At 37.5% G+C, this 25686-nt stretch overlaps 5 protein-coding genes across 5 annotated transcripts; all 5 read right to left on the bottom strand.

The window, feature by feature from the left end:
- Window positions 1-32: 32 nt before the first annotated feature.
- LOC140949548 (QRFP-like peptide receptor) lies at window positions 33-1070 on the bottom strand. Its single transcript, XM_073398707.1, has one exon. The coding sequence runs from the start codon at window positions 1068-1070 to the stop codon at window positions 33-35; it is 1038 nt and encodes a 345-aa protein (XP_073254808.1).
- Window positions 1071-5658: 4588 nt separating this feature from the next.
- Window positions 5659-6696, bottom strand: LOC140949549 (QRFP-like peptide receptor). The gene has a single exon (XM_073398708.1). The coding sequence runs from the start codon at window positions 6694-6696 to the stop codon at window positions 5659-5661; it is 1038 nt and encodes a 345-aa protein (XP_073254809.1).
- Window positions 6697-14266: 7570 nt separating this feature from the next.
- Window positions 14267-15298, bottom strand: LOC140949550 (QRFP-like peptide receptor). Its single transcript, XM_073398709.1, has one exon. It carries the CDS (start codon window positions 15296-15298, stop codon window positions 14267-14269), a length of 1032 nt encoding a protein of 343 aa, XP_073254810.1.
- Window positions 15299-19426: 4128 nt separating this feature from the next.
- LOC140949551 (neuropeptide Y receptor type 2-like) lies at window positions 19427-20431 on the bottom strand. The gene has a single exon (XM_073398710.1). It carries the CDS (start codon window positions 20429-20431, stop codon window positions 19427-19429), a length of 1005 nt encoding a protein of 334 aa, XP_073254811.1.
- A 3048-nt stretch (window positions 20432-23479) lies between these two features.
- Window positions 23480-24541, bottom strand: LOC140949552 (QRFP-like peptide receptor). Its single transcript, XM_073398711.1, has one exon. It carries the CDS (start codon window positions 24515-24517, stop codon window positions 23480-23482), a length of 1038 nt encoding a protein of 345 aa, XP_073254812.1. The 5' UTR covers window positions 24518-24541.
- Window positions 24542-25686: the final 1145 nt, after the last annotated feature.

Raw genomic sequence — 25686 nt, forward strand, 5'->3', positions numbered from 1 at the left:
CTTTATTTAGAAAAAAAACATTAAATGTTAAATTAATTACTATTAGAGTTTTGCAGGACCCTTATACTCTGAAGAGTTATTCCTTTTGGACCATAGTCAATGTTTTGTCTTCTCTTCGAGCATTTGATAAGAAACGAACCACAAAATTCTCTCAGGCCACGCCGGTAGTTTTCGACAAAGACGAAACAGATTATTGGATTTGCGGTGCTTGAAAGGTTGATCATCAGGTCAGGTAATGACCTTAGTACTCGGAATAACAAACATGATCTTTCCAATACTTTTTCTGAAGACAAGACAATAATAATGACAGGGATAAAACATAAATAAAAGGCTGCCACGACGCAAATGGACATTTTTATGGCTTGCCGTTTTCTTTGAATGTTTCCATTCACAGCTGAAGTGGGGAGTGCTTTATTTTTCCTTCGTAGAGTTACCGCTATAGTACAGTATAAAATTGTTATGGAAATCAACGAAGCAAAGGAACAGGCGGCTCCGACATATTGAGAAATTGGATTTGTTTCCTCTGTGCAGTCAAGTGCACCATTTTTGTGCACGACGTCTGAATAAATACAAGATGCGGCGCCGCACAAAAGGGCAACGATCCACGAGGAAGCAATGGCCAAAACGCGAAATCTGGAGGAAATGAGATGGACTTTCATTGGAAAGACTACCGCTATAAACCGGTCCAATGCAATCCAAGTTAGGCTTTGTACAGAAACATAGATAGAGACATAAATAACAAATCTCTGGATCTTGCAGACAATTGATCCGGCCGGTTCAGCGACCGGCCATTGACCATACGCTGCTTTTGCCAGCTCAACTGGAATGAATGTTAACTGAAAGACAAAGTCAGATAATGCCATGTTGGCGATAAGCTGATTGATAGTCTTTCTTAAGTCTTTCCGCTTGTTCACCAAGGTGATTATAAGGGCGTTTCCAGTCAAGCCAACCAACAAGACCATACTGTAGACAACTATCAAACTTATTTTAAACACATATGGCTCATATAATGCTCCACAATCCAAATCCTTTTCGCTCGATGAGACGTTGCTCAAGTTGCTGGTCGACATAATATAAGAAAATAAGAACCACCGATGCAATGCACGTCTCTAACAGAAAGGAGAGTGAACTGACCCAAGAAGATGCCGCAAACTAAATCGACAGCGGAAGCATTTGAAATATGGAGACTGATTTCAGGTGAATCCAAGCAATCGACTAAATACTTGACCCAGTGCAACTTGAAATCGCCACTTAAGACTGAAGGGAGATGGGAACTGGAACCGAAGTGCGGAAAAGGCAAATGATGTAGACTGACTTCCGCAGAGTTTTGCAGCCACTAACCGCAGCGTTTCTCTAAACTTGATGAAGTTTACATTTACATACTACACCAATTGTTTTTTACTTCTATTTGATAATCATCGGCACTGTCTCGTCGCCTAACAATTGCAGTGACTTGCAATGCAGCTGGCTCCTCCCCGCCAAAAGTTTATGAGCATGCGTTTATGCGATAAAAGCCTGTCATTTTCGGAGACTATTGTGTAATAGATAATTAAACGCGGGACTACATACTAACACTATCACTAAGGTAAACAAAGTACACAAGATTGACTTACAAAGGATCTGGAAGGACAATGCCTCATTATTAAGTCAAGATCTGAATTACATTAAACATCATAGGGAAAACACGGAAGAATTAAAACAAAGCTATCACTTGCATCTGCCAAAAGTAAGAACAGAAGTAGGGACAGAGGTAGTCAGGAGAATTTTTTATTATCATGAAAGTACAGTTTTTAATAATTTTTGTTATAGTACATAACGGAGAGTTTGTTTATTATTTATTTATTAAACTTTAGTATTTCATTTTCTACGCCTTTCGACATTAATTTAGAATTAGACAAAGGTGTTTAATATTAAATTTTTATATTTAATTTTCTATGCCTTTCAATAACTCAAAGCTTGTGCGCTATGAAAACTTGTAAGGTACACAAAGGCACCAGATAAGGTACACAACTTAAGGTAACTTAAGGTACACATATTTGAAAAGAACTTATAAAAGAAATAAAAAAGGAATTTCATGTTCAGTTTTAATATTAGTTTTTATGCTGTTCAATAAACTTGCAGTCTGAAATGCGGTTCGTGTTTCAAACATTCATCAATTCAAAAACCTGACAAACACTCCTGCTCGTGATTGATTACTAAAGTAGCTTGTGTGTAGCCTGCTGTATGCTGTACTGTAATACTAGATCACATAGTTCACCCACTGGAAAAAACAAACTGTGAATTGAAAAATTAATGGCATACGGAAATCACTACACTGAAGAAAACGTCTATATGATTGAGCCTAGTTTGTGTGACAAAGGCAAGAAAGACTATTACCAACTAATTTGTCATCGCCATTATTGTAAACGGATGCACTTTCACTTATTAAAAACGATTTCACTTGAATAGGTTTGCTGGCAGCCCAACGTTGTATGAGAAAAAGATCGCTGTTTACACAGGGGCACCCAGCGACTTTTTTCTGTAAAATAACTGTTGGAAGGAACAAATATTGTCTAGAAATTTCTAAAGCTTGAGAAAAGCTACAAATTTCTGGATAACCGTTCCATTCGTCTAAAATATTGGGAGGTTTTCTAATAGCTTAACGACGATTTTCGGAGGTTGTATTATTCGCATTTTAATACCAAGATATTGCGATTATTGTTAAAAATGGTCTCCTTAAACGTTCGGTATAACGACAAAATGTCCCCTATAATTTTCCCATGAAAGCAAGGCTGCTTCATCTCCTCAGACTTTCGACTGGACTCATAAGGGTAGCTAACACTTTCGGATGAGACGAAAAAGCCACCTAAAACTTTCGTGACGACGAAAGTTCCCCTAAGACATCCGAACAGATAAATAGTTTTTAGGGCAGCTCCAAACTAACCAAACAGGCTTCTAAAGCATTAGTGAAAACCATCTGAGACACTTCTGGCGTATTTGGAAACATTTGGCCGTTGGGTGCCCCTGTTTACAATTGTCTCTTTAATCAAACACCAGCAGCAAAATTTATGAGTTCTTACGATAAGGCGCATCATATCAGTTGTTCCTTTACAATCGCCTGTTGTTTTTAACACTTTTAACCTCAGAGTGAATGATGGAGTCTTCGTAAGGTGGCTCTAAATTTTGAGTATGTGGACGCAATCCAATCGTTAGCTTTCCAACGAAACCTCTTCGTCGTCAATTTTATGTCACGGTACACTTTGTTTTTAAGCCTCTTTGGTATTTTGGGCGGATTTTAACGTCTCCCACTCCTGGGAGTGAAACAAACAATAGTTGAGATCTATGGTGCCGAATAACTTGGAAGTTAGGAATGTTTCGTAAATTCGCGGCCAACAAGGTTAAGTCAGAAAAAAAGTAAAAATTGCAATCGAGTTGTATACACTACATTAATATGAACAACAGTTCATTAACAAACGTATCAAGTAGCCCACGCAAGCCAGGCTCTGAGATCGGAGGGATGTCTCGAAGACAAGGTCAAGGGAAAGTTGGGCGCCCGTGATGTAACGTTTTCTATCATTTTTTTATAGGTCGATTCGCCTACGAATCGTTTCACTACCGTAATAATAATAATAATAATAATAATAATAATAATAATAATAATAATAATAATAATAATAATAATAAACCAAGCACAAACCAAGTACCTTTACAGGCATAATGCAGCTTTGAAGATTCTGTTTTTTGAGCGCCTGCGAGAGCATGGGTTAATGGAAGAGGCTCCACCATGGTACTCACCGGTGATGCCAAAACCAGCCTACCAGAACACCACGAGTGAGGCGTTTTGGGATATTCCCATCTATGCAGAGCACAACGAAGTTAGAGCAAATCGGATCGACGCGCGACTTGTCAGCCACGAGAGGAAAGAAGTCTGCACAATTGAAATGAGCTGCCCATGGATTGAGAGTAGAGCTAAAAAAGACGAGGAAAAGACACTCAAGTATGGGCCCATGATGTGGGAGCTTAAGCAGAGATACAATGGTTACAGGGTTGAACAGTACAACGTAATAATTGACGTACTGGAGGGTTACTCTAAACACCTAGAGAAGTCGGTGAGGAAGCTACTTGGAGCGAGAGCACCATTAAAACATCGAGACTGATGATTTCAAATGAATCCAGGCAACCAACTAAATACGTGAATTACTTGTCGTGATGGTAATGGATTTTCTTAACTTTTCGTTTTTGATTTGGAACCGTAATCGATTTTTATTAATCTCGAATTGTGGTGTCTTACTAGGCTCAGAGTCAAAGGGAACTGGAAAACAAATAACTATTCCACCTGTTTCAACAGAAGTTTCAAAAGAGATCTTGTCAAGATTTTTCAGATAATCGAACTATTGAATATGGGAACCATAAATAGTAAAAAATATGTTTGCGTTAGACAGCATGTAAAAAATATATGTAATTTAGAAATAGACCAGGCAATGGAATTAAATATAAAACTTTAGTATTTAATTTTCTTTGCCTTTCAACATTACAATATTTATAATTTAGAATTAGACAAAGGAGTTTAATATTAAATTTTTATATCTAATTTTGTAATGAAAACTTGATGTTGACCAGCAGCCTCTTTGATATTTTAGGCGTATTTTAACGTCTCCCACTCCTAGGAGTGAAAGAAACAATAGTTGAGATCTATGATGCCGAATAACTTAAAAGTTAGGAATGCTTCGTAAATTCGGGGCCAACAAGGTTAAGTCAGAAAAAAGGTAATAACTGCCATCGAGTTCAGAAGAGTTCAATACAGTACATTAATATGAACAACAGTTTATTAATAGACGTATCAAGTAGCCCAAGCCAGGCTCTTAGATCGTAGGGACGTCGCGAAGACAAGGTCAAGGGAAAGTAGGACGCCCGCTATCTAACGTTTTCATATCATTTTTTTCATCAGTCGTTTCGCCTGGGAATCGTTTCGCTACCGTTCCGTTCGCTGACGTCTTATATCGTTCCGCTTAAGAACCGAAACGAGCGCTGCGCATGTACCTCGATCTCTCAGCCACGATAAGAAGAAGTAGAAGAAGAAGAAGAAGAAGAAGAAGAAGAAGAAGAAGAATACTTTATTTATCCACGGTTGTCTCATCAGGCATATCTATAATAATTAATTAAATTTAAAATTTAAAATTACAACTAATTTTATATATTACTACTTTACTTATTTACAAATATAAAATATAAAACCCTGCTTTCCACGAGAGCCGTGCATTACTAATCTAAAAACTATGACTAATTGTAGTAAAATGACCCGACTACCGCAGCCCGGCTTTGAAGCTTTCTAGTGTTTTTGCTTGCCGTAACCCAACTGGCAGACTATTAAAAAGCACCGCACCAGTATAGCTAAAGCTATTTTTCAAGTAGTTTGTGCGGGGCTTTGGAATATTTAGTTGCGACATGCATGTATTTACCTCGTTCATTTAGCCACTGATTAAGAGGAAGCAGTTTGAGAACTGACCCAACACGTACGCGAAACGACTTTTGAGTCGTTAGCAAAGAGGGCGTTGGCGACGTAAACGACCGTACAGTTATTACAATCTCTGCACATTATTTTCTTGGAGCCTGCCACAGGGTAACCAACCAGGAGCTAAGAAAAACAGTTTTTAGTTAGAAAATAAAATAAATGTTAAATTAATCACTATTAGGGTTTTGTAGGACCCTCATACTCTGAAGAGTTATTCCTTTCGCACCAGAGTCAATGTTTTGTCTTCTCCTCGAGCACTTGATAAGAAACGAACCACAAAATTCCCTCAGGCCACGCCGGTAGTTTTCGACAAAGACGACACAGATTATTGGATTTGCCGTGCTTGAAAGGTTGATCATCAGGCCAGGAAATGACCTTAGTACTCTGAGTAGCAAACATGAAATTTCCAGTGCTCTTTCTGACAACAAGACAATAATAATGAGAGGGACAAAACATAAATAAAAGGCTGCCACGACGCAAATGGACATTTTCATGGCTTGCCGTTTTCTCTTAACGTTTCCATTTACAGCGGAAGTGGGGAGAGCTTTATTTTTCCTTCGTAGAGTTACCGCTATAGTGCAGTATAAAATTGTTATGGAAATCAACGAAGCAAAGGAACAGGCGGCTCCGACATATTGAGAAATTGGAGTTGTTTTCTCTGTGCAGTCAAGTGCACCATTTTTGTGCACGACTTTAGAATCAATAGAAGATGCGGACCCGCACAACACGGCAACGATCCACGTGGAAGCAATGGCCAAAACGCGAAATCTGGAGGAAATCAGATGGACTTTCATTGGAAAGACTACCGCTATAAACCGGTCTAAAGCAATCCAAGTTAGGCTTTGTATAGAAACACAAACAGAGGCATAAACAACAAAAGTCTGGATCTTGCAGACGATTGATCCGGCCGGTTCAGCTATCGGCCATTGACCATACGCTGCTTTTGCTAACTCAACTGGAATGAATGTTAACTGAAAGACAAGGTCAGAAAATGCCATGTTCGCGATAAGCTGATTGATAGTCTTTCTTAAGTCTTTCCGCTTGTACACCAAGGTGATTACAAGGGCGTTTCCAGTCAAGCCAACCAACAAGACCATACAGTAGACAACTATCAAACTTATTTTAAACACATATGGCTCATATAATGCTCGACAATCCAAATCCTTTTCGCTTGATGAGACGTTGCTCAAGTTGCTGGTCGACATAATATAAGAAAAAAAGAAACACCTTTTGAACGCACGTCTTAAGCAGAAAGGAGATTGAACTGACCCAAGAAGATGCCGCAAACTAAATTGACAGTGGAAGCAATTAAAACATCGAGACTGATGATTTCAAATGAATCCAAACAACCGACTAAATACTTGAATTACTTGTCGTGACGGTAATGGATTTTCTTAACTTTTCGTTTTTGATTTCGAACGTTAATCGATTTTTATTAATCTCGAATTGTGTTGTCTCACTAGGCTCAGAGTCAAAGGGATCTGGAAAACAAATAACTATTCCACCTGTTTTAGCAGAAGTTTCAATAGAGATCTTTTCAAGATTTTTGAGACAATCGAACTATTAAATATGGGAACCATAAATAATAAAAACTATATTTGCATTAGACACCATGTTAAAAATATATGTAATTTAGAAATAGACCAGGCAATGGAATTAAATATAAAACTTTACTATTTCATTTTCTTTGCCTTTCAACATTAAAATATTTATAATTTAGAATTACACAAAGGAGTTTAATATTAACTTTTATATCTAATTTACTGTGTCTTTCAATCGACTCACAGTTTGTGCCTTATGAAAACCTTATGTTTACCACCAATGAAGTATACATATTTGAAAAGAACTCTTTAAATAATAATAAAAAGAATTTCATGTTTAATTTTAATATTTCATTTTTATAGTGTTTAATAAACTTGCAGTTTGAAATGTAGGCTCGATTAGGATCAAAGACCGGACCTGGGTGACGACCGAATTCGAGCCTGTCTGAAAAGCGGTTCTTGTTTCAAACATTCATAAATTCAAAGACCTGACAAATACTCCTGCTTGTGATTAAAAATTAAGTACATCATGTGAGGCCTGTTGTATGCTGTATTGTCACACTGGATCGTATACTTCACCCCGTGGAAAAAAACAAAAACAAAATGTAAATTGAAAAATTAATGGCACGGAAATCATTAAAACCAGTTCGCAAAACAAAGGCGAGAAAGTCTAGCTAGCCTATTACAGAAACTAAACTAAATTTTATCTATTTTGTCATCGTCATTTTTGCAAACGAGTGCAATTTTACTTAGTAACAATGATTTCATTTCAATAGGGTCGCTGGGCAGGCAGGGCGTAACGTTTTACGGGAAAAAGATCGTTGTATAGAAGTGTGAGCATCTGACTTTTAAAATTAAACACCAGAGGCCGGATTTAAGAGTTGCAACGATAAGACGCATCTTATTTATTGTTCCGTTACAATCGCTTGTTGTTTTCAACCCTTTTAGTCTCAGAGTGATTGACGGAATCTTTGTAAGGTGCCTCTAACTTTGAGTCTGTGGACGAAATCCTATAGTTAGCTATCCAATGAGATCCCTTTTTGGCCGTTAATTTTATGTCATGGTACAATTTGTTTTTCAGCATCTTTGATATTTTAGTCGGATTTTGACTTTTCCCACTCCTGATAGTAAAAGAAACAATAGTTGAGATCTATGGTGCCGAATTTACGCAACATTCCTAGCTTTCAATTTTAAAGAAATTGCTTGTCCAGCCGTTGTTTAAGAAGCAGCTCTCTATGTTGCTGTAAAGGCATTTGACCCAGTTTACAACACTTGGGCCGAAACCGAAGTATTGAAGAGAATTTATGATAAAAGGCCATTCAATCGTGTCAAACGCCTTTTCGAAATCAAGAAATAATAATAGCCCTGGGATATTTTTTTCTTTGGTAAAACGAATAACATAGTCTATTAATCGTATGTTCTCGCCAATAAACCTGCCTTTCATAAAGCCAGTTTGATCACAGCTGATGAGATCGGGAAGAACCTTTTTCAGCCTGTTAGCCACAGCCTTTGCTGCAATTTTGTAGTCGCAGTTGAGAAGAGTAAGCGGTCTCCAGTTTTTAATGAAATACGGCTCAGCGTCTTTCTTGGGAATGAGTTTGATTACTCCTCTTCTTTGTGTGATGGAAAGCTGACTCGTTTCGTGCGCATAATTAAGAGCATTAATCAATAAGTTTGATATGTTTGTCCAAAATACTCTATAAAATTCTGAAGGTAGCCCATCAGATCCAGGGGTTTTTCCCTGTTCCATGGTTTTCAGGGCTGCAAGGCATTCCCTTTCAGTTAGCAGGCCTTCACAGTTGTTCCGTTGTTCGTCATTCAGGACGGTGTCGTTTTCGTGTTTAAAAAAATCATATGTGTCAATTAAATTGTGTATATTTCTGTTGGATGTATATAAATTCATAAAAAAAGATTCCCCTTCTGCTAATATTTCCTGATCCGAAGTAATAAAGTTATTTTCGTCCACTTTAAGTTGGCTTATAATGCCTTGCTTATAGTGTCTCTTTTCTAGGTTGAGGAAATATTTCGTATTTTTTTCTCCTTCATTATGCCATTTAATTTTAGCTCTCAATATGGAACCTTTCGTACGAGTCTCAATAATTCTTTCTAACTCACTCTTTAGATCATTCAGTTGTTCTGCAAGTTCAGAATTTTCTGTTACGCTAGAGTCTCCGTTCTCCATTTTCGATTCTAGTTTGGAAATTGCATGCTCTAGTTCTGCCTCACGGCCCTTTGTTTTCTTAGTTTTATTCATTGCGTATTTGAGCGATTTTTCCCGTATTTTAAGCTTAATCATGTCCCACAATAGAGCAGAGTTTACCATGTCATCATTTTCATATTCGTCTTGAACTTCCTTAATCGTTGTCTTAATAAGATTAACATAAGCAGTTTCGGTTAAAAGAGAGGTATTTAATTTCCAAAGGCCGGGTCCTCTGCTATTTGCATGAAGAGACAGATCTAAAGTAATCATGGAATGGTCTGTTTTATATCCTGGCACTATATCGGTGTTAGTGACGTCCCCAATAACGCTTTGGCTTATTAAAAAGAAATCAAGTCTACAGTAAACCTTAGGTTGTCGTTGTCTCCAAGTGTACCTTTTGTCATCTGGATTGTGAATTCTCCAGACATCGAGAAGATCTAGGTTCTCTGAAATTTCTTGAACGGTCTTCAAGCTATTTTGGTGAGTTTTGGCAATGCCACCTTTTTTGTCATTTTCGATGTTAAGAACAAGGTTGAAGTCACCGCCAATTATTATGTCTTCACAATTAAAATTTAAAAGATGATCGTAAAAGTTTTGAAAGAATGAAGGTTTATCCTCGTTGGGAGCATAGATGTTAGCGAGGGTCAAAAGCTTTTCGTTAGCTTTTAAGTCACAGATAATAAATCTCCCTGCAGGGTCGGTGTAAAGTCTTTGGAGCTGAAGGTTAAAATTATTGTTAAAAAGAATACATACCCCTGCTTTGTTGCTTTCAAAAGAGGTGAAGTAAGCTTGATAGCCCCATTCTGCTTTCCACAAGTGATTTGTTTTTTCTATACAGTGTACTTCTTGGAGCATGCATATTGATGGCCTTTTGGCGCGAAGCCAATTAAATACTTCTCTTCTTTTAGCGTCATCCCTAAGTCCCCTGACATTCAATGAAGTTATTTTCAAAGTCACGATTTGTTCAAGTCTTTTGTAATAAACGTTGTCTCGACGGGAAAAAAAACATGTGCGCCTCAATAAAGGATTTGCATTCTTTCTATTAGGTGTAAAATGATTGATGCAAAAGGTACTCGATATTTTAAACAAATAATGAAGACTAAAACGTGCATATAATATTAGACTGAAGCAAATGATCACAAAAGGTAAATTAAACAAAATAACACTTTGAATAAATAAAAAAGAGTAGCGCAAAAACAAAGAACAGAGCATAGACAAATTTGTAGTTAGTAAAATTAAATTACTTTGGCAGCGAGAAATTTGAATGGTTGATAAGACGTCCCTCTCCAGACTTAACGTAGATTATTTTGCCTGTTCAGTTTATAATTGATCTAAGTCCTCTTCGGAAAAAATTCTAACAGGGGAGCCATAGGGAGATGTCTTAACAAAAATCTTACCATCCAAAGACCAAACACTGAGTAGAGTACCCTCTTGTCTTCTCTTGTTCGCTTCTTTCATGATTCTACGCCTATAAGCCGTGAGGTTCTCGTTTATAAAAATACGTTGTCGTTCCTGTGCATTTGAAGGGTAGCTGGGAAATAGATCTTTGATTTTGACATCCTTTAGTTTGGTGCGTTCTTTGTAAAGTTTCGATTTCACTTTATGATTGCAAAATTTCACTATAATGGATTTGCCCCGATTCAGCTTGTGTGAAATCTCTATTTCTTCAGGCTCTATGGTGATATTTAGGGCTTCAGCAACCTTGATGACCGCGGCCTCCGTACTGGGATACGCATCTTCTGGAATTCCATGGATTTCCAGCGAGTTCTTTCGAGTGTATTGTTCCAAATCATCATGGTGTTCCCACAGTCGATCGGATTCTTCTTTTTGCTTTCCTAGATTCTCCTTTGTTGTTTTAAGCTCGTTCCTTGTTGAGGCTAGCATGTGTTTTAATTCTTTGTATTCGTCCTTGGTCTTTTGCAAGGACTCTTTCAAATCTTTAAGCTCCTTCTCGTAGAAGTTGGCAGATTCTTTTAATTCTTCGATTTCCTTCTTCAGCGTTCGATTTTCGCTAAGAACTGCAGCTATTTGGATTTGTATGTCGACCAGTAGAGCCTTGATTTCAAGAAGGCTAGGCTCTTCTTGTTCCTTGCCCGCTTCAATCGGTTCTTCAACATCAATGTTTTCCTCGGCCGCCATGTTGGATTTCTTCGGATTTCTTGGTTCGTCTTCGGTTGAGCCACGATCACCTCTTTTATTCTTTCTGGGAGGCATTTACATTGAAGAAGGTAGATTACATCGTCAGGGAGCCAGATAGTGTATTTTCATAGGAGTAGGTGCCAGAGAGGGGTCAGGCAGGGGTGCCCGTTGTCTCCATATCTATTTGTTCTTTCAGTCGAAGTCTTAGCCAAGGCTTTTAAAAGAAACAGCAATATCAGAGGAATACACGTTAACCAAGAAGAAATTAAAATAAGTCAATACGCAGACGATACAACCTTAATATTGAATGGTTCACAAACGTCGCTCTCAGCTGCTCTCAACACACTTGACGATTTTGGAGAAGCCTCGGGTCTCAAACTCAACAGTAAAAAAACAGAAGCAATTTGGATCGGCACATATAGTGGAAAAACAGAAATTCTTCTTCCAGAAAGAAATTTCAGATGGCAAACAAACAAAGTAAAATCTTTAGGCGTTTGGTTTACGACAGACCCTGAAAACACTGTACTTCTAAATTATAAGGAAAAACTGGAAAAAATTAACAATATTCTAAGCAACTGGAAATACCGTAGATTAACCTTAAGTGGGAAGATCACTGTTCTGAAAAGCTTGGTAGCTTCTCAAATTGTGTACGTCTTGGCACCCTTGTGCACAAACAAAAAAATAATTAGCGAGATTAACAAGCTCTTTTACTTGTTCCTTTGGAACGGAAAGGGCGATAAAATAAAGCGAGATATTATGATTAACAATTACCCAGCAGGTGGCCTCAAAATGATTGACATACTATCTTTCAATAAAGCGCTAAAAACCACTTGGATAAAAAAGTACCTGGATACAGATAATCAGGGTAAATGGAAACTTTTTCTAGATCTTGAACTGAAAAAGTTTGAGTGTACCCTACCGTTCACAAGCAACCTTAATAAGATAGACATAGCTAATATCTTCAAAACGCAAGACAGTTTCTTAAAGGAAATTCTCCTAATCTGGTCAGAAATCAATTTTGAAGAGAGGATAACATCAGAGAGCCAGCTTTCAGAACAAGGCATATGGTACAACTCACTTGTAAGGATTAACGACAGCCCTATTTTCTTTAAAGAATGGTATCGTAAAGGCATCACAAAAGTTAAGCACTTAAGGAACAGAGAAGGAAAATTCCTCACTCCACCAGAACTTTTAAACAAATACGACATCAAGGTCCAACCCTTGGCATACTGTGGAATAATTTCTGCTCTTAAAAAGCTATGCAACACATTCAACCAAGGTGACCACACAAACGAAGGTAATAGTTACGAAAGCTTTTCGACAAAACTAATGAAAGCCCAAAAAGCAAGCAAGTTGGTGTATGACAAATTAATTACAAAGAAAAGTGCCCCCCCTACTACAAGCCAGCAAAAATGGAATCAAGACTGCAACTTAGGTCAAAACGAAATAACGTGGGGTGCGACCTACCAGCTAGCTCATAAAATCACAAAAAGCATAAAACTCAGGGAATTTCAATTTAAATTGCTGCACAGAAGAATACCAACAAACGCTTTCTTAACTAAGATAAGAGTAAAAGAAAACTCCAACTGCTCCTTTTGTAAAAAAGAACCAGAAAAACTCGTACACCTTTTCTGGTCCTGCCCCAAAACGGCGCTCTTCTGGGAGAGCATCATAACGCGATTAAAACTTTGCCAAATTATTCCCGATAGTTACTCTGCAGACATGACTGTTTCACTAGGCCTGAGATCAGACTCTTCTAAACTTCAACGCCAGATCAACTTTTGTTTTCTTATTGCCAGGCACTATATCTGGCTCTGCAAAACAAAAGAAGCTATACCTCTATTGCAAGGATTTCTCAAACACCTAAAGACAATTTACAACATACAAGCACAAGCAGAAGCAAACAATGTTCTGCCCAAACAATGGTCATTCCTACACGACATCACGTAGAAACTATCGTTTCTACCATGGCGCTATTCCCAACGCCCCCTGATATTCTCTATGTCTTTCATCCGTAGCTTATCCTGCCTCAATAACGCCAACTATCCTTAAATAAGTTTCTTCCGATGCAACTGTGTACTTGAAGCATACGAAATGTAATAATGTTTGAAAACAGTAGTATTGTTAGCAATGTAAGCAATAAGTATTGTCAGTATTGTAAGTATGGTATGAATGTTGTAAATAATGTAAGCAGTGTAAGCAGTGTTCAATATTGTAATTATTGGGTTAAGTAAAGCAAATAAAAAAAAAAAAAAAAAAAAAAAAAAAAAAAAAAAAAAAAAACATTCCTAGCTTAAAAGTTAGGAATGCTTTGTAAATTCGGGGCCATAGCATTTAAATAATCTTAACAACGTTAAGTCAGATAACTGCCATCAAGTACACTTCAGTACATTTCTATGAACAATACTTTATAAATACTTTATTAATAGACGTATCAAGTAGCCTAAGCCAGGCTCTCAGATCGTAGTGACGTCGCTAAGGCAAGGTCAAGGGAAAATAGGGCGCCAGTGATTTGGCTTTTTTCATGTCAGTTTTGCTGACCGGTCGCTTCGCCAAAGTCTTATGTCGCTTCACTTAAGAGGCCAAACGAGCGCTGCGCATGTATATAGCTCGTTCTCTTAGGAATGATAAGAAAAAGTGCGATACGCATGTATATGCTTCGTTCTATCGGCTACTGATCTGGCGAAGGCAGTTACTAATACGTACCTAATACGTAAGCGAAACGACACTTAAGTCATTAGGGAACAAGGCGTTGGCAACGTACACGACCGTACAGTTTTCACGATCTCTGCACACTACTTTCTTGGAGCCTTTATGCAACAGGCTAATCAATACTGAGGAGCTTCGAAAAAAACCTTTTATTCAGAAAATAAAATAAGTGTTAAATTAATTAAATTAATTAGAGTTTTGTAGGACCCTTATACTCTGAAGAGTTATCCCTTTTGGAACATAGTCAATGTTTTGTCTTCTCTTCGAGCATTTCATAAGAAACGAACCACAAAATTCTCTCAGGCCACGCCGGTAGTTTTCGACAAAGATGAAACAGATTATTGGATTTGCTGAGCTTGATAGGTTGATCGTCAGGCCGGTAAATGGCCATAGTACTCTGAGTAACAAACATGATCTTTCCAATACTTTTCCTGACAACAAGACAATAATAATGACAGGGATAAAACATAAATAAAAGGCTGCCACGACGCAAATAGACATTTTCATGGCTTGCCGTTTTCTCTGAACGTTTCCATTCACAACTGAAGTCGGAAGCGCTTTATTTTTCCTTCGTAGAGTTACCGCTATGGTACCGTATAAAATTGTTATGGAAATCAACGAAGCAAAGGAACCGGCGGCTCCAGCATATTGAAAAATTGCAGTTGTTTTCTCTCTACATTCAAGTGCACCATTTTTGTGCACAACTTTAGAATCAAAAGAAGATGCGGAGCCGCACAAAAGGGCAACGATCCATGTGGAAGCAATGGCCAAAACGCGAAATCTAGAGGTAATCAGATGGACTTTCATTGGAAAGACTACCGCTATAAACCGGTCTAATGCAATCCAAGTTAGGCTTTGTACAGAAACATAGACCGAGACATGAACAACAAAACTCTGGATCTTGCAGACGATTGATCCGGCCAGTTCAGCGATCGGCCATTGACCATACGCTGCTTTTGCCAACTCAACTGGAATGGATGTCAGCTGAAAGACAAAGTCAGAAAATGCCATGTTGGCGATAAGCTGATTTATCGTCTTTCTTAAGTCTTTCCGCTTGTACACCAAAGTGATTACAAGGGCGTTTCGAGTCAAGCCAACCAACAAGACCATACAGTAGACAACTATCAAACTTAATTTGAACACATATGGCTCATATAATGCTCCACAATCCAAATCCTTTTCGCTTGATGAGAAGTTGCTCAAGTTACTGGTCGACATAACATACGAAAACAAGAACTACCGATGCAATGCACGTCACTAGCAGTTCTAGCAGAAAGGGGAGTGAACTGAGCGAAGAAGATGTCGCAAACTAAATCGACAGCGGGAGCATTTGGAACATGGAGACTGATTTCAGGTGAATCCAAGCAATCGACTAAATTAATACTGAAGCGAGATGGGAACTGAAGCTGAAGTGCAGAATAGGCAAATGATGTAGACTGACTTTCGCAAACACTTTTGTAGCCACTAAACGCAGCGTTTCTCTGAACTTGATGAAATTTATATTTACGTTTTACACCAATTGTTTTTACTTCTATTTGATAATCATCGGGAATGTCTCGTCGCCTAAGAATTGCAGTGAGTTGTAATGCAACTGGCTCCTCCCCGCCAATAGTTTATGCGCACCCTAACTGCGCACGTAGCTAGGACGCGTCACCGAGATCAAACGTCTGGGGCATTTTCTTGAGTGCGTCCTTAGAGCGGTTCCATTTGCCAACTGAGGTAGACAGGCGAACGATGCTGGACGCCCGATCAACATGGCGAAAAAGAAAAAGTGAATACAGACATTTTTGGCCAATTTCTTTCACTTTGCCACACCGAGATCTAGACCACTTGAATGGCGATTTCACATCGACAACAACAGATAATCGGCAAAACTTTATGTTTCGAACTGGTGAGATATTTTTTCTTTGTAGTATAGATCTAAAAACATTCATGAATAATTCAAAACCAAATATATTACGATAGAGATTGATGTTGAATAAGTGGATATACATATTTATTATAAACACGCCCGAGTTTTAGTTCTGTCGGCAAAAATAATTGATCATCACGCCTTTATATAAATTTTCAAATTATTATTATCAAAAAATAACTTTATCTAGAAGAACGTTAAGCTGATCTCTTACATCAATTCCTTTTTTGGGCTTCGTACGCAGCGTTAGTTCACTTATCCTGATTTACTGTCACATTTACTCGATAATTCGTTTTACATACAATAACAAACAAAACCATATAAAAGAACAAATAAATCATACACCAAACTCACGACATGCGGAGGAAAAAAAAAACGGAAAAAACCTTTTATTTGCCCAAGGTTAGTGCTAAAGGTAATCTAATAAATAACTTGAATACTGTAGATATTAAAGACATTTAAAAAAGAGAGGTCAAAAATGTTACATTCTGTCTCTTGTGACCCGGGATGTTGGTGGATTTTGAATCGAAGTTGGAAGGTTCCGATGAATTCGTTGCAGAAAGCATGCCCTTGCCTGCTAATTTTGCAGTAAAAAAGTACGTTTTTGGTTAGTCCACAAGAAAAAATACGTAGAATAGAAACCTTTGTTCAAGTGACACACCAGCCCTGACTCCACACTTTCTCCGTGTTATGTCAAGAGTTAACGCCGCGATAAAAGCCTGTCATTTTCCGAGACTGTTCTGTAATAGATAATTAAACACGGGAATACCTGCTAATACTATCACAACAGGTGAACAAAGTAGAGTTTTTCAAAGTGGACACAGGATTGACTTACAAAGGATCTGGAGGGACAATGCCTCATTATTAAGTCAAGATCTGAATTTGATTAAACATCACAGGGAAAATACGGAAGAATTAAAATAAAGCTATCGTTTGCATCTGCCAACAATAAGAACAGAAGTAGTCAGGAGAATTTTTTATCATGAAAGTACAGTTTTTAATAATTTTTGTTATAGTACATATCGGAGAGTTTGTTTATTATTTATTTATTAAACTTAAGTATTTCATTTTCTATGCCTTTCAACATTAAAATATTTAGAATTTAGTATTAGACAAAGGTGTTTAATATTAAATTTTTTATAGTTAATTTTCTATGTCTTTCAATAACTCAAGGCTTGTGCTTTATGACTGAGCGTGTAAGGTACACAAAGTTACCTAATAAGGTACACAACATATTTGAAAAGAACTTATAAAATAAATAAAAAGAGAATTTCATGTTTAACTTTAGTATTTAATTTTTATGCTGTTCCATAATCTTGCAGTCTGAAATGCGGTTCGTGTTTCAAACATTCATCAATTCAAAGACCTGACAAACTCTCCTGCTAATGAATGATAACTAAAAGTAGCTCGTGCGTAGCCTGCTGTATGCTGTACTGTCATACTGGATCATATAGTTCACCTCATGGAAAAAAACAAACTATGAACTGAAAAATTAATGGCATACGGAAATCTCTTTTTTTTTATAAGAATATATTTTATAAGAATATCGAGGCTGAAATTTGCGAAATTTTAAGAATATTTTAAGAATAAAGCCGAGGCTGAGTGAGATTTTGAAAAGGATAGATATAATTTTGTGTGTTGAAACATCTGTAAATACAATACAATTTTATGTTTTTAACTTAACCGTATAAAATTATTCCTTTCTCTAAACGGCGAAACTAGCCAACAAAACGAAAAAACCTGCACTAGCTATAGCAAAATGTTCAACGCTAATGACACTTCGATGAACGGTACATGTAATACATATGTACAGTATTCAGCACAGATCTAGATACCAAACACTTGTAATTGATACCCCAATAAATTCTAAAACGGAAATGTCATAAGCTATAATTTAAGAATAATACAAGAATATTTTCAGCCTAAAATCGGCAGAAAATTAATAATATTCAGCCTGGGCCGGAAAAACAATATTCTTATAAAAAAAAAAAGAGTGTATTACAGAAACTTAACGAAATTTTCTCTATTTTGTCACTGTCATTATTGCAAACGAATGCACTTTCAGTTATTAAAAATAATGTGATTTGAATTGGGTCCCTGGCAGCCCAAAGATCGCTGTTTACACAGGGGCACCCAGCGACTTTTTTCTGTAAAATAACTGTTCGAAGGTGCAAATATTGCCTAGAAATTTCTAAAGCTTGAGAAAAGCTACAAATTTCTAGATAACCGTTCCATTCGTCTAAAATACTGGGATGTTTTCTAATAGCTTAACTACGATTTTCGGAGGTTGTATTATTCGCATTTTAATACCAAGATATTGCGAAAAAGGTCTCCTAAAACGTTCGGTATAACGACAAAATGTCCCCTATAATTTTGTAATGAAAGCAAGGCTGCTTCATGTCCTCGGACTTTCGACCAGACCCATAAGGATAGCTAACACGTTTGGATGAGACGAAAAAGCCACCTAAAACTTTCGTGAAGACCAAAGTTCCCCTAAGACATCCGAACAGACAAATATATAGTTTTTAGGGCAGCTCCAAATTAACCAAACAGGCTTCTATAAAGCATAGTGAAAACCATCTAAGACACTTCTGGCGTATTTGCAAACATTCGACCGTTTGGTGCCCCTGTTTGCAATTGTCTCTTTAATTAAACACCAGCAGCAAGATTTATGAGTTCTTACGGTAAGTCGCATCATATCAGTTGTTCCTTTAGAATGAATCGCCCGTTGTTTAACCCTTTCAACCTCAGAGTAAATGGTGATATGAGTCTTTGTAAGTTGGCTCTAAATTCTGAGTCTGTGGACGCAATCCAATCGTTAGCTTTCCAACGAAACCTCTTCGTCGTCAATTTTATGTCATGGTACACTTTGTTTTTCAGGCTTTTTGATATTTTAGGCGGATTTCAACGTCTCCCACTTCTAGGAGTGAAAGAAACAATAGTTGAGATCTATGCATGGTGCCGAATAACTTAAAAGTTAGGGATGCTTCGTAAATTCGGGGCCAACAAGGCTAAGTCAGTAAAAATGTAATAACTGCCATTGAGTACTATTATAATACAGTATATTCATATGAACAACACTTTATTAATAGACGTATCAAGTAGTCCAAGCCAGGCTCTTAGATCCTAGGGGCGTCGCGAAGACAAGGTCAAGGGAAAGTAGGACGCCCCGTGATCTAACGTTTTCATATCAGTTTTGGTTACCGGTCGTTTCGCCTACAAATCGTTTCGCTACCGTCCCGTTCGCTAACGTCTTATGTCGCTCGTTAGCGAACAGGGCGTTGGCGACGTAAACGACCGTACAGTTATCACAATCTCTGCATATTACTTTCTTGGAGGCTGCAACAGGCTAACCAACAAGGAGCTAAAGAAAAAGCCTTTTATTTAGAAAAAAAAATGTTAAATTAATTAGAGTATAAGGGACCTACAAAACTCTAATAGTGAAGAGTTATTCCTTTTGGACCATTGTCAATGTTTTGTTTTCTCTTCGAGCATTTAATAAGAAACGAACCACAAAATTCTCTCAGGCCACGCCGGTAGTTTTCGACAAAGATGAAACAGATTAATGGATTTGCCGTGCTTGAAAGGTTGATCATCAGGCCAGGTAGGGGCCTTAGTACTCGGAGTAACAAACATGATCTTTCCAGTGCCTTTCCTGACAGAAAGACAATAATGACAGGGATAAAACATAAATAAAAGGCTGCCACGACGCAAATGGATATTTTCATGGCTTGCCGCCTTCTCTGAACGTTTCCATTCACAGGTGCAGTGGGAAGCGCTTCATTTTTCCTTCGTAGAGTTACCGCTATAGTACAGTACAAAACTGTCATGGAAATCAGCGAACCAAAGGAACCGGCGGCTACAGCATATTGAGAAATTGTAGTTGTTTTCACTGTGCACTCAAGTGCACCATTTTTGTGCACGACTTTAGAATCAATAGAAAATACGGAGCCGCACAAAACGGCAACGATCCATGAGGAAGCAATGGCCAAAACGCGAAATCTGTAGGAAATCAGATGGACTTTCATATGAAAGACTACCGCTATAAACCGGTCTAACGCAATCCAAGTTAGGCTTTGAACAGAAACATAGACAGAGGTAGAAATAACAAAGCTCTGCATCTTGCAGACGATTGATCCGGCCAGTTCAGCGATCGGCCATTGACCATACGCTGCTTTCACCAACTCAACTGGAATGAATGTTAACTGAAAGACAAAGTCAGAAAGTGCCATGTTCGCGATAAGCTGATTTATAGTCTTTCTTAAGTCTTTCCGCTTGTACACCAAGGTGATTATAAGGGCGTTTCCAGTCAAGCCAACCAACAAGACCATACAGTAGACAACGATCAAACTTATTTTAAACACATACGGCTCATAAAATCCCCCACAATCCAAATCCTTTTCGCTTGATGAGACGGTGCTCAAGTTGCTGCTCGACATGATATAAGAAAAAAAGAACCACCGATTTAATGCACGTCTCTAGCAGAAAGGAGAGTGAACTGACCCAAGAAGATGCCGCAAACTAAATCGACAGCGGAAGCATTTGAAACATGGAGACTGATTTCAAGTGAATCCAAGCAATCGACTAAATACTTGACCTAGTGCAACTTTAATTCGCCACTTAATACTGAAGCGAGAAGGGAACTGGAGCCGAAGTGCGGAAAAGGCAAATGATGTAGACTGACTTCCGCAGAGAGTCTTGCAGCCACTAACCGCAGCGTTTCTCTAAACTTGATGAAATTTACATATACACATTACACCAATTGTTTTTACTTCTATTTTGATAATCATCGGCACTGTTTCGTCGCCTAAGAATTGCAGTGAGTTGCAAGGCAACTGGCTCCTCCCCGCCAATACTTTATGCGCATCCGTTTATGCGATAAAAGCTTGTCATTTTCCGAGTCTATTGCGTGATAGATAATTAAACGCGGAACTACATGCTAACACTATCACTAAGGTGAACAAAGTTCAGTTATTTAAAGTGGACACAAGATTGACTTACAAAAGAACCTCGAAGGACAATGCCTTATTATTAAATCAACATCTGAATTTGATTAAACATCATAGGGAAAGCACGGAAGAATTAAAACAAAGCTATCGATTGCATCTGCCAACAGTAGGAACAGAAGTCGGGAGAGAAGTAGCCAGGAGAATTTTCCATCGTGAAAGTACTGACAGTTTTTAATATTTTTTGTTATAGTACATAACGGAGAGTTTGTTTATTATTTATTTCTTAAACTTTAGTATTTCATTTTCTACGCCTTTCAACATTAATTTAGAATTAGACAAAGGTGTTTAATATGAAATTTTTATATTTAATTTTCTCTGTCTTTCAATAACTCAAGGCTTGTGCTTTATGACTGAGCTTGTAAGGTACACAAAGGTACCTAATAAGGTACACAACATATTTGAAAAGAACTTATAAAATAAATAAAAAGAGAATTTCATGTTTAACTCTAATATTTAATTTTTATGCTGTTCCATAAACTTGCAGTTTGAAATGCGGTTCGTGTTTCAAACATTCATCAATTCAAAAACCTGACAAACACTCCTGCTCGTGATTGATCACTCAGGTAGCTCTAGTGTAGCCCGCTGTATGATGTACTGTCATACTGGATTATGTATAGTTCAACCCGTAGAAAAAACAAACTGTGAATTGAAAAATTAATAGTATACGGAAATCACTACAAAGAAAGGAAACGTCTAAAACTGAGCTCAGTTTGCATGAAAAAGGCGAGAAAGACTATTACAGAAACTAATTAAAACTAAATTTTACCTATTTTGTCATCGTCATTGTTGCAAACGAATGCACTTTCACTTATCATAAATGATTTCGCTGGCAGGACAACGTTTTATGAGAAAACGATCACTGTTTACACAGGGGTACCCAGCGACTTTTTTCTGTAAAATAACTGTTCGAGGGAGCAAATATTGTCTAGAAATTTCTAAAGCTTGAGAAAAGCTACAAATTTCTGTTTACCCGTTCCATTCCTCTAAAATATTGGGAAGTTTTCTAATAGCTTTAAACTACGATTTTCGGAGGAATTATTCACATTTTAATACCAAGATATTGCGATTATTGTTAAAAAAAGGTCTCCTAAAACGTTCGGAATAACGACAAAATGTCCCCTAAAATTTTGTAATGAAAGCAAGGCTGGTTCATGTCCTCGAACTTTCGACCAGACCCATAAGGATAGCTAACATTTTCGGATGAGACGAAAAAGCTACCTAAAACTTTCGTGACGATCAAAGTTCCCCTAGTAAAACTTCCAACCAGATAAATAGTTTTTAGGGCAGCTCCAAAATTAACCAAACAGGCTTCTAAAGGATGGTGAAAACCATCTGAGACACTTCTGGCGAATTTGGAAACATTCGGCCGTTGGGTGCCCCTGTTTACAATTGTCTCTTTAATCAAACACCAGCAGCAAGATTTATGAGTTCTTACGATAAGGCGCATCATATCAGTTGTTCCTTTAAAATCGCCCGTTGTTTTTAGCCCTTTTAATCTCAGAGTGAATGATGGAGTCTTCGTAAGGTGGCTCTAAATTCTGAGTCTGTGGACGAAATCCTATGTTAGCTTCCCAACGAAACCTCTTCGTCGTCAATTTTATGTCATGGTACACTTTGTTTTTAAGCCTCTTTGATATTTTAGGCGGATTTTAACGTCTTCCACTCCTGGGAGTGAAAGAAACAATAGTTGAGATCTATGATGCCGAATAACTTGAAAGTTAGGGATGCTTCGTAAATTCGGGTCCAACAAGGTTAAGTCAGAAAAAAAGTAAAAACTGCCATTGAGTAGTATACGGTACATTAATGTGAACAACACTTCATTAACAGACGTATCAAGTAGCCCAGGCCAGGCTCTTAGATCGTAGGGACGTCGTCAAGGGAAAGTAGCACGCCCGTGATGTAACGTTTTGATATCATTGTTTCATCGGTCGTTTCGCCTACGAATCGTTTCACTACCGTAATAATAATAATAATAATAATGATAATAATAATAATAATAATGATAATAATAATAATAATAATAATAATAATAATAGTAATAATAATAATAATAATAATAGTAATAATAATAATAATAATAGTAATAATAATAATAATAAACTTTATTAAAGGCTCACGTCTTATAGCTCAGGCACAGTGCCTTACTAATTGGGGAGACTGTTGGCTGACGTCTTACGTCCCTCTGCTTGCGCCGCACATGTATATACCTTGTTCTCTCAGCCACGATAAGAAGGAGTGCGACACGCATGTATTAACCTCGTTCATTCAGCCATGGATCAGACGAAAGCAGTTTGAGAACTGACCCAACACGTACGTAAAACGACTTTTAAGTCGTTAGCGAACAGGGCGTTGGCAACTTAAACGACCGTACAGTTATCACAATCTCTGCACATTACATTTCTTGGAGCCTGCAACAGGCTAACCAACCAGGAGCTAAGCAAAAAGTCTTTTCTTTAGAAAAAAAAATTAAATGTTAAGTTAATTATTATTAGAGTTTTGTGTGACCTTTATACTCTGAAGAGTCATTCCTTTTGGACCATTGTCAATGTGATGTCTTCTCTTCGAGCATTTAATAAGAAACGAACCACAAAATTCTCTCAGGCCACGCCGGTAGTTTTCGACAAAGACGAAACAGATTATTGGATTCGCCGTGCTTGAAAGGTTGGTCAACAGGAGAGGTAATGGCCTTAGTACTCGGAGTAACAAACATGATCTTTCCAGTACTCTTTCTGACAACAAGACAATAATAATGACAGGGATAAAACATAAATAAAAGGCTGCCACGACGCAAATGGACATTTTCACAGCTTGCCGTTTTCTCTGAACGTTTCCACCCACAGGTGCAATGGGAAGCGCTTTATTTTTCCTTCGTAGAGTTACCGCTATAGTACAGTACAAAATTGTTACGGATATCAACGAAGCAAAGGAACAGGCGGCTCCAGCATATTGAGAAACGGTAGTTGTTTTCTCTGTGTAGTCAAGTGCACCATTTTTGTGAACGAGTTTAAAATCAATAGAAGAAACAGAGCCGCACAAAAGGGCAACGATCCACGTGGAAGCAATGGCCAAAACGCGAAATCTGGAGGAAATCAGATGGACTTTCATTGGAAAGACTACTGCTATAAACCGGTCTAATGCAATCCAAGTTAGGCTTTGTACAGAAACATAGAAAGAGGCATAAATAACAAAACTCTGGATCTTGCAGACGATTGATCCGGCCGGTTCAGCGATCGGCCATTGACCATACGCTGCTCTTGCCAACTCAACTGGAATGAATGTTAACTGAAAGACAAAGTCAGAAAATGCCATGTTGGCGATAAGCTGATTGATAGTCTTTCTTAAGTCTTTCCGCTTGTACACCAAGGTGATTATAAAGGCGTTTCCAGTCAAACCAACCAACAAGACCATACAGTACACAACTATCAAACTTATTTTGAACACATATGGCTCATATAATGCTCCACAATCCAAATCCTTTTCGCTTGATGAGACGTTACTCAAGTTGCTGGTCGACATAATATAAGAAAAAAAGAAACACCTATTTAACGCACGTCTCAAGCGGAAAGGAGATTGAACTGACCCGAGAAGCTGCCGCAAACTAAATTGACAGTGGAAGCAATTAAAACATCGAGACTGATGATTTCAAATGAATCCAAACAACCGACTAAATACTAATTACTTGTCTTAACTTTTCGTTTTTGATTTCGAACGTTAATCAATTTTTATTAATCTCGAATTGTGTTGTCTCACTAGGCTCAGAGTCAAAGGGATCTGGAAAACAAATAATTATTCCACCTGTTTTAACAGAAGTTTCAATAGAGATCTTTTCAAGATTTTTGAGATAATCGAACTATTAAATATGGGAACCATAAATAATAAAAACTATATTTGCGTTAGACACCATGTTAAAAATATATGTAATTTAGAAATAGACCAGGCAATGGAATTAAATATAAAACTTTACTATTTCATTTTCTTTGCCTTTCAACATTAAAATATTTATAATTTAGAATTACACAAAGGAGTTTAATATTAACTGTTATATCTAATTTACTGTGCCTTTCAATCGACTCACAGTTTGTGCCTTATGAAAACCTTATGTTTACCACCAATGAAGTATACATATTTGAAAAGAACTCTTTAAATAATAATAAAAAGAATTGCATGTTTAATTTCAATATTTCATTTTTATAGTGTTTAATAAACTTGCAGTTTGAAATGTAGGCTCGATTAGGATCAAAGACCGGACCTGGGTGACGACGGAAATCGAGCCTGTCTGAAAAGCGGTTCGTGTTTCAAACATTCATAAATTCAAAGACCTGACAAATACTCCTGCTTGTGATTAAAAATTAAGTACATCATGCGTAGCCTGTTGTATGCTGTACTGTCACACTGGATCGTATACTTCACCCCGTGGAAAAAAACAAAAACAAAATGTAAATTGAAAAATTAATGGCACGGAAATCATTAAAACCAGTTCGCAAAACAAAGGCGAGAAAGTCTAGCTAGCCTATTACAGAAACTAAACTAAATTTTATCTATTTTGTCATCGTCATTTTTGCAAACGAGTGCAATTTTACTTAGTAACAATGATTTCATTTCAATAGGGTCGCTGGGCAGGCAGGGCGTAACGTTTTACGGGAAAAAGATCGTTGTATAGAAGTGTGAGCATCTGACTTTTAAAA

Source organism: Porites lutea, chromosome 10 (assembly GCF_958299795.1).
Source record: "Porites lutea chromosome 10, jaPorLute2.1, whole genome shotgun sequence".
Lineage (NCBI taxonomy): Eukaryota > Metazoa > Cnidaria > Anthozoa > Scleractinia > Poritidae > Porites > Porites lutea.